At 45.4% G+C, this 10,000-nt stretch overlaps 1 protein-coding gene across 1 annotated transcript; it reads right to left on the bottom strand.

The window, feature by feature from the left end:
* Positions 1-7,324: 7,324 nt before the first annotated feature.
* On the bottom strand, positions 7,325-9,991 carry LOC104799996. Its single transcript, XM_010522694.1, has 5 exons — positions 9,169-9,991; positions 8,829-9,065; positions 8,524-8,637; positions 7,831-8,438; positions 7,325-7,705 (listed from the first exon to the last, which is right to left on the bottom strand). The coding sequence occupies exons 1-5, from the start codon at positions 9,989-9,991 to the stop codon at positions 7,325-7,327; spliced, it is 2,163 nt and encodes a 720-aa protein (XP_010520996.1).
* Between the last annotated feature and the right edge of the window lie 9 nt (positions 9,992-10,000).

Raw genomic sequence — 10,000 nt, forward strand, 5'->3', positions numbered from 1 at the left:
GATCGTTTTTGCTCAGAGAAAACGGGCAGGTCGCCCATTCTGACGGGCGGTCGCCCGCGTGAACAGTGCCGTTACTCAGACAAAACGGGCGGGTCGCCCATTTTTCGGGCGGGTCGCCCATTTTTCGGGCGGGTCGCCCGTTTTACTCTGCACTTCATTTTTGGCTTCTTGACCGTCTAACGCTCGTCTTATCTCTTCGATCTCCTCCCAATTACTGTACAAACTTGCTTCTACGGCCATTAGTGACACTTCTAGCGGGTCTACCTTACGGAACTCTCCGATCACTTCTTCCGCCATTGCTTCAAGTATATCCGCGTAGCATACTGTATCATTGGTCGAAGGTTGCTTCAAGTTCTGGTCAAGCGTGAATTCGACTGTCTCATCCCCGATCTTCATCGTTAATCTTCCGGCTCGAACATGCACTACGGCATCTGCTGTGCTCAAGAATGGGCGGCCCAAAATGATTGGAACTTTGGAATCCTCATCCATGTCCAACACTACAAAATCCACTGGAACATAGAATCCGCCAATCTTGAGGGGTACGTCCTCTAGAATCCCTGCTGGATACTTGATAGATCTATCCGCTAGTTGCAAGGCCATCCTCGTGGGCTTCAAGTCACCTATGTTTAGCTTCTTGTAAATGGACAACGGCATCAAACTCACACTAGCTCCAAGATCACATAGTGCCCTATCAATCTCAATGTTTCCCAACTTGCACGGTATAGAGAAACTTCCCGGATCAGACATCTTCGGGGGAAGTTCATGCTTTGTGATGGCCGCGCTAACTTCGGTGCTCAATGCTACAGTCTCCTTTTCCACTACCCGCTTCTTCGTCAAAATATCCTTGAGGAACTTCGCATATGAGGGCATTTGGAGGATTGCCTCATGGAAAGGCATTGTAATCTCCATCTTCTTCAGCATTTCCGCAAACTTTCCAAATTGGCTATCCTCATTAAATTTCTTTAAGCGAGACGGAAAGGGTATCGGGGGTACCTTGGGTGGTGGAGGAATGTAGGCTAGTTCTTTCTCCTGTTCTTGCACCTTAGGAGTGTCTTCCTCTACAGATTTTCCTTTTTCCTCTCTTGTTAACCTTGGAGGCGATGGCTTCTCAACCATTGGGGGGATGATCTCCGGAAGTTGTTTCCCATTCCTTAGCTCCACTGCATTGATGTGCTCACGAGGGTTCACCTCGTTCTTCCCGGGAAGCATGCCTTGCTGTCTCGATGAGGAGGAAGACGCAAGTTGGGCAACTTGATTGTCCAAGATTTTCAAATGAGCTTGTACTCCTTCCAATTGCTTCTTGAATGCAACTTGCTCATTTTCAATACCCCCAATGGATACTCCTTGTGATTTTTGACCCTGGAGGATTTGGAATAGCATATCCTTGATGTCCGGGTCTTGATCATTGGGTTGCACTTGCTGTGGTCTATAGTTGGAATTCCCTTGAGAACCTTGACTCTCTTGACCTTGTTGTTGATACTTTGATTGAAAACCCGGAGGTCCTTGATTGTTCCGCTGGAAGGCGGGTTGAGGATTAAGCACATTCGACGTGTTCTTGTAGGAGAAGTTGGGATGATTCCTCAATCCCGGGTTGTATAGGTTGGATGGATGAGTGTATTGGTTTGGACCGACATAGTTGACTTCTTCCGCTTCTTAATCAACCATGTACATACCCGGTTGAACTTGGCCAATTTTGCAATTGTTGCCTCTAGCTCTTGGAAAGGGATGTCATATATGTCACCTCCACATGCTGCGTCAATCCAAGACCGAGTATCATCCTTCAACCCATGGATAAAGATGGATAGAAGGTAGTCTCTTTCCATTCCATGGTGAGGGCACATTCTTTGATATTCCTTGAAGCGTTCCCATGCGTCATGGAGATTCTCCCCATCCTCTTGCACAAATGCATTGATCCGATTCCTTGCATGTTGAGTCTTGGTAGGGGAGTAGTACTGCATAAGGAATTGTTCTTCCATCTCACCCCATGTCGAGATAGAGTTTGGCTCAAGAGTGTAGAGCCAATCTCTAGCTCTCTCCGTAAGTGAGTAGGGGAAAGTCTCAAGGAACACATCTTCAAGAGTAATCCTCGGTCCCTTCTTGATTGCCTTGCAGTTCATCTTGAAGTTTGTAAGGTGGGCATTCGGGTCCTCGTTTGGTCTCCCACGGAAACTCATGTTGTTGAGCATTTGGATGCATTGCGGTAGGAGTTCAAGTTCTTCTAGTGGTCCCCGATTGATACATGATAGTAACTGAGTGTGCTTCGGTTGTGTGTACGTTCAAAGCGTTCTAGGGCTGCTTGGGCTGGACCTCTTTGGGCATTGGCCCCTCTCAACAGCTCTTCGGCCATCTCGGGTTGTTCTCTTCGTGCGTTGTTTTCTCTCAGCATTTCTTCGGCCATTCCCCACTGTCTTTGCTGTCTACGAGAGAAGCGTAGGGTCCTTTCTATTTCGGGGTCGAAGACGAGTTGATCTCTACCGGTTGTGCTTCTTGTCATGCACCGGAAGAGCTGCACACCAAAGAGACAAAACGAACCGAAAGTGCTGTGAAACGGTTATGTCGCAAAGTAATCCAAGCAAATATCCAAGCAATGGTGATCTAGCAAAAATCTAGACTAACACGAAAATGCCTAGTCCCCAGCAACGGCGCCAAAAACTTGGCGCGCACGCATCGAGTCTTATATTTAATACCCGATTCGTACCACTATCCGCAAGTATACGGTAGCTGTAGTACCGGGGTCGAACACGAGGACTAGGATGTATTAGTCTATCTCTAAGCTAGATTAGGTGGTCAAGTAAAAATGTGGTTTATGGTAAGGGTCGGAATACAAGAAAGCAAGTAAAATTAACGGTTTCTAAAACGATGGTTTGAGGCGTTGTAGGTTCGGGATCCCTCAAGAATCGCATGGATGGTTAATGATGCTACAATGTCTATGGGTTATCCTCCATATGGGGGTTTCAAGCACTTCTTCTAGAGTTTGTCTCTCCCAAGCTTAAACTCACTACCTAGAGGATCGATTCACCCATCTCCCAATGATCTAAATGATCTCTAGATGCATTAGTGTACCCTATCATGAACCCTAAGCAAGTTAAGCCATCTCCCAATGTGAATAACTCACTCATTTGACATTTGGTTCCAAACATCATTCCCATATCCCTATGATCAATGTGTTCTACAATCATATCAATTAGGGTTTCAACCAAATCAATAGCATTAAGCACAAAACATCAAACCCATGGAAGAAACTCAAAGACATCATAGATTAAGCATAGGTATCCATACAAAAGTGGGGATCCCTCACCCACAACAAAGTCACTACTCCATAACTAGGGTTTCAAAACAGAAAGCAAAATGAAGAAACATGGAAAAGGAGAAGAAATGCTCAAGATGGTCTTCAATGGTGGTCCTCCTCTTCTCCTAGCCTCCTTGATCTCCAAAATCCCTCTTTTCTGCCTCTCCAAGGTGATTTTTTTTCCAAGTGTGTAGCCTCCCCATTCTCTCTCCTCCCACTCCCCTTTTTGTGAAAGTCCAGAATTAGGTTTTCTCCTCAAAATACGGGCTTTTCCTTTTTGGGCCGATTTTGATTTCGGGCGGTCGCTCATTTTTCAGGCGGGTCGCTCATTTTTCTTCCGGTCGCCCATTTTTTGGGCGGGTCGCTCATTTTCCTCTGACACGCGAAAAAGTGAGCGACCGCTCATAAAATGAGCGACCGCTCACAAAACGGGCGACCGCCCATAAAATGGGCGACCGCTCACAAAACGGGCGACCGCCCATAAAATGGGCGGGTCGCTCGTTTTGTCTGAGCTCCCCGAGCATTCTCGAATTCTTGTTCTTCCGTGCCCGCTTCGTGAGGATTCATCGTGGAGTCTTCCTGCAAGGAAAAACAAGCAAAACAACCTACCCATGGCCATTTAACGTCCTACAATGCCTAGAATGTGAGAAGAATTGTGATGCACGACGTTATAAAACCGGTGAAAAATCCGTGTGATCAGTTATATTGGGCCGTATCCAGTAATTGGGAAAGTTGGAGCAGTGGCGTATCGCGTGGAGTTACCGGCGGAACTCGGCAACATACACGATGTATTCCACGTGTCCATGTTGCGGAAATATGTGGCAGATCTATCCCACATTCTACGGCCGTAGGAGATTGAGGTTACCCATAATGTTCACTTTCGGGATGAGCCGCTACAAATCGTGGACTACAAGACGAAGCAATTGCGGAATAAGGAGATTCCCTTAGTCAAAGTCTTGTGGCGGAGTCAAGGAGTCTCCGACATGACGTGGGAACCGGAGAAGAAGATGCGCGATCATTACCCCCATCTATTTGGTACGTAAATTCCAACTTAATTTTCATATGAATTCGAGGATGAATTCACATTAAGGGGGTATGTGGTTAATTTTAACTAGAAATAAGCACACGTACCGCATAAAGCTTCGGTTACAGGTTGTGGTAGCAGTTCACCGATGACAACGGGAAGTAGACGTTGCATAAATTCATGACAATCATGACTTTTCATTCCATGTAGTTTTCCACCTTCCAGATCAACACACCTTCCAATGTTTGAAGCATATCCATCTGAAAACTTCACTTCATCTCTCAACCACTTTAAAATCGCAAGATTTTCATATTTAGAGAGTCTGAAGATGGGAACATGAGCTTTTCCATCTGCTCTGATCTCCAAATCTTTCCGAGAACATATGTCCTTAACATCCATCCTTGAAGCGATGTTATCCTTTGATTTACCTACAATAAATTTACATTAAACAAAACGTATATAAATTAAATAACCACAAAATTATTAATGGAAAAATGGAAAAAATGTTACCTTTCACATTCATGAGTGTGTTGATGATATTATCGAAAAAATTCTTCTCAATATGCATGACATCGAGATTGTGACGAAGTCTATGAATACGCCAGTACGGTAAATCCCAAAAGATACTTCGTTTATACCAATTATGGTAATCACCATACTCATGTGGTTTGGAATGCCCATTCGGTTGTTTTTTGCAAGCCGAAAATGCTATCGATACGCTCGTACAATATTTCATCACCCGTCAGGAGAAGAGGCCTTGGATTGTTCACAACTTTGTTCCGTCTAAAATTTTTTTTGTTGCGCCTCCATGGATGATCCAATGGTAAAAATCTGCGATGACAATCAAACCAACATGGTTTCCGTCCATGTTTTAATTGGAATGAATCAATCTCATCCATGCAATAAGGACATGCTAAACGTCCATGAGTACTCCACCCAGACAAAATTCCATAAGCCGGAAAATCACTGATTGTCCACATCAACACTGCTCTCAAGTTGAAGTTCTGCCTTGTTGAAACGTCATACGCATCAACACCTTGTTCCCACAACATCAATAATTCATCAATCAAAGGTTGGAGGAACACATCAAAACTCTTCTTCAGATGAGAAGGTCCCGACAGTAATATCGTCAGAAATAAAAACTCTCTTTTCAAACACATTTCCGGCGGTAGATTATACGGCGACAACACAATTGGCCATAATGAATATTGTTTCCCAGACTGACCATACGGTGCAAATCCATCGGTGCATAAACACAGATAAACATTTCTCACCTCACAGGCAAAATCAGGATATAGCTGCACAAAATGCTTCCATACCTCACCATCTGATGGATGATGCATGTTGCCTGAATCTGAAACATGTTCTCCGTGCCAACGCATCTGAGATGCTGTCTTGTGAGATTCATATAATCTCTTCAATCTGTCTGCTATCGGCAAATAAAACATCCGTTTATACGACACCTCTTTTACGTTGCACATTTTTCCTGGGTTTGAATCGATCAGCTCCACAAAATCGACAATTCGATAGCTCTTTATCATCTCCAGACCAAAAAATCATGCAGTTGTTCTGGCATACATCGATTTTGATAGCCCTCATGCCTAATGAACCCATGAGTTTAGACATATTGTAGAAAGAATCAGGAGCATGGTTACCTCCAGGAAGATAATCAGTCATCATCTGGCATACCTCGTCCATACAATTATCTGTCAGATTATAACTCGACTTCATGCCCATCATTCGTGCTGAAAGAGATAATTGGGATAATCCTTCTACGCACCCTTCATATATAGGTTGATTAGCTGCCTCCAACAAATCAAAAAACTTCTTTGATTCGTTGTTCGGTTCTTCATCATCTTCCCTGTTAGAACAAAACTGAGAAGGGAATGCATCTTGAACCATATCAACGTAACGGTTAGATAGCCTCCCAACAAATTTGTCGTTAATGGTAGGAATATTAACAACATCGAGCGTTTCACCGTGATAAACCCATACATAATAATTTGGAACAAAACCTCTTTTGAATAGATGTTTTAGAACCACCTCTGGAGTAAGGAATTTAGTATTTTCACATTGTGCATACGGACAATATATTTTACCCGTTCTTACGCACTGATTCTGACTTGTCGCAAATTGCATGAATTCTGCAACCCCTCTTCATACTGGATGCTTAAACTGCCCGTAGATGCATCAATTCTCTCGTATAACCATCGTTTAGAGTGATAAATATCACCTCCACTCGATGTCATTTTTTTTACGATTTTTTGAAGTTTGAACGAGAAGAGAGAGGAGGGAAGGATTTTATAAAAATGTTTGCAACGCAATTTCGTTGCTAATCTAGAAAACTAGCAACGAAATTTTGTTGCAACGTAAAAACCGGTTAATAGACTTCACCGTTTTGCAACGCAATTTCGTTGCTAGTTTTCTAGATTAGCAACGAAATTGCGTTACAAAAAACACTTACAACGCAATTTCGTTGCTACCAGAAAGCGCAATTCTGACACCGAATAATTTTCGTTGCTAATACAATTAGCAACAAAATCGTTGCGTTGCTACGTAGCAACGAAATTGGATTGCGTGGCAAATGCGTTGCAAAACGCTAAACGTTACAACGAAATTTTCGTTGCTAATAGCAACGAAATTGTTGCGTTGTAAAAGCGTTGCTAGGCGTTGTCGTTGCATTGCAAAAGCGTTGCAACATTTTCGCCCGTCAAATAACGTTGCTAATCGTTGCAAGTCGCAACGCAGTTTTCGTTGCTACATAGCAACGAAAAAAAATGCGTTGCAAAGCGTTGCAAAAACGTTTGAATTCGTTGCTAATGCGTTGCAAAGTTTTTTCGTTGACAAACGTTGCTAAAGCGTTGCAAACCCTGCATCAAAACTCCACCAATTGCAAAATCGGAAGCGTCGGAATGTACCTCAAAAGGCTTACCTATGTCGGGTAAGGCCATGATGGGCTCCTCGGACACTAAGGTCCGGAGCTTGTCGAATGCCATTTGGCATTGGTCGGATCACTTCCATTTGCGGTCCTTCTTGAGCATATCCGAGAGTGGGGCTGCTATGGAGGAGTATCCAAGGATGAATCTCCGATAGTAGTTGACTAGACCGAGAAAAGACCGAAGTTGTGGTAAGGTCTTTGGCACGGTCCACTCGGCAATTGCTTTGATTTTCTTCGGGTCCATGAGCAACTGTCCGTCTTTGACGTAGTGGCCCAAGAACTCGACCTCGGGTTGTGCAAAGCAGCACTTCTCGAGTTTGATATACAGCTCGTTGTCTCGGAGGATCTTCAACACGGTTCGAAGATGACCTACATGCTCACTCAAACACGAACTATACACAACAATATCGTCCAAGTACACTACAACGAACTTGTCAAGGAGATCATGAAAAATCTGGTTCATCATAGTGCAAAAGGTTGCCGGTGCATTCGTGAGACCGAATTGCATTACCTTGAATTCGAACGACCCATACCTCGTTATGCAAGCGGTCTTTGGCTCGTCTCCTTCAGCAAGCGCACTTGGTAATAACCCGACCTCAAGTCGAGCTTGGAGAAGATCCGTGCGTCCTTAAGCTGATCAAAGAGGTCAGCTATCAAAGGAATCGGATATTTGTTCTTAACGGTTACCTTGTTGAGTGCGCGGTAGTCTATGCACATCCGCAAGGAACCATCCTTCTTCTTTTGGAAGAGAACCGAAGCTCCATAGGGCGCCTTGGAGGGCTGGATGTACCCGGCGTCTAGGAGGTCCTCAAGTTGCCTCTTGAGTTCGGCCAACTCGAGTGGCGCCATTCGGTAGGGGGCCATCGCCGGTGGCTTTGCTCCGGGGACAAGTTCAATGGCGTGATCGATTCCACGCCTTGGAGGAAGCTTCTTGGGCAGCTCCTCTGGCATCACATCAACAAACTCGTTAAGGACATTACATACCTCTCTCGGGATCGTGGGCTGATCCGAAGCATCCGTCTCGTCCGAGTTGTTGAGCTCACGGACTGTTGCAAGGAAGCAGTCCGGATTCTTCACTCCACGCTTGAATTGCATGGCTGTGAGTGTGGGAGTGGTTGTGGATGGAGCGGATCGAAGGGGCACCACAGTTGGCTTGTCATGGTCGACAATAACCATTGCAGTGGCGGCTGCGGGAAGGAATGTACTTACGGAACACAATCCGAAAGTCATCCATGGGAAGGATAGTAAAGTTGGTCTTCCCTATCCAATCACCAATGCGGATCCGGACATCGCGAGCAATGCCGGAAGCGGATTGGGCCGGAGAGTTAACCGCTTTAACCGTCCCCCCATTCTTGTCCACCTTAAGCTTCAATCGACTCGCCTCACCTACATCCATGAAATTATGTGAAGCACCGGTATCAAACATAGCGGGAACGAGTTTACCATAGATTTCGACGTCCGCGTATAGGAGTCCTTTGGTCATAGGTTCCTTGTTCTTGCTAGTTCCCGGTGTTGCCTTCTTGGACAAGGTGTTGAATCGGTGTAAGGATCCAACAATGGCTATCGACTCGCCTCACCTACATCCATGAAATTATGTGAAGCACCGGTATCAAACATAGCGGGAACGAGTTTACCATAGATTTCGACGTCCGCGTATAGGAGTCCTTTGGTCATAGGTTCCTTGTTCTTGCTAGTTCCCGGTGTTGCCTTCTTGGACAAGGTGTTGAATCGGTGTAAGGATCCAACAATGGCTAGCTCCTCGTCCTCGGAGACTTTGCCTTTGCCTTTCTCCTTGTCTTTGTCGGCTTGCTTAGCTACAGCATTCATCTTCTTTTGCTTGGGACAATCTCGGACCCAATGAGGTCCTTGGGACAATCGTTGGTCCGCTGCTGTTCCCGGAGCTAGGCCTATCGGTACGAGGTTGTCCTTGGTTGGTTTGATGAGAGCGTGACTTGTTTCCATCCTTAGACTGTGAGGGTTGGTTTGGTCGGTTTGCGGAGTAATCTGTGAGACTCTCCACAATGGCAATGGCTGCATTCAACGTGTGAGCTTCCCGGCGTACCACTTCCATCCTAGCAAAATCTTTAAGACCATCCTTAAAATGAAATAAGGCATCTTGATCAGAAACATCTCCTAGTTCAAGTAATAAAGCCGTAAAGTCACGTATATAGTCAGCGATACTCCCTGTTTGACGTAGACGCCGAAACTTGGTTCGGATCTCGTCTCGTGCATTGGTAGGCACAAATTGATGCCGGAGGGCAGTCTTGAACTGATCCCAAGTGACGATGGGTCGCTCTTGGTCCAGTAAGGTGCGTCTCCACCACAATTGGGCGAGGTCTCGAAGGTAGATGGCTGCGCCTTTGATTTTGATTTGTTCCCCCGAGATTCCTCCATTGTCAAAGTATTGCTCCATGCCGAAGAGGAAGGACTCCACTGCGGTGGAACTCCGAGTCCCATTGTAGGTGCTTGGTTCGGGTGCCTTGATCATTTGCTCCCTCGGAGTGCGTTCGGGCTCTCCAATTAGTGCTCGCTGTACCATTTCTCGAAGAGACCTGCATTCACGAGTAAGTTCATTAACCAAATTACGCAAACCCGTTACCTCGCGGTCATGCTTCTCTTGCATGATCTGGAATTGTTCAGCAGTCAAGCCTCGGTCGACTTGTTGGGACTGCTTGATGTCATCAAGGACGTGCTTGGTGGATTCCCCGACGGCGGAGATCTCCTGCTCAAGCTCATCCATACGTGTGTC

Source organism: Tarenaya hassleriana, unplaced genomic scaffold, assembly GCF_000463585.1.
Source record: "Tarenaya hassleriana unplaced genomic scaffold, ASM46358v1 Cleome625, whole genome shotgun sequence".
NCBI lineage: Eukaryota > Viridiplantae > Streptophyta > Magnoliopsida > Brassicales > Cleomaceae > Tarenaya > Tarenaya hassleriana.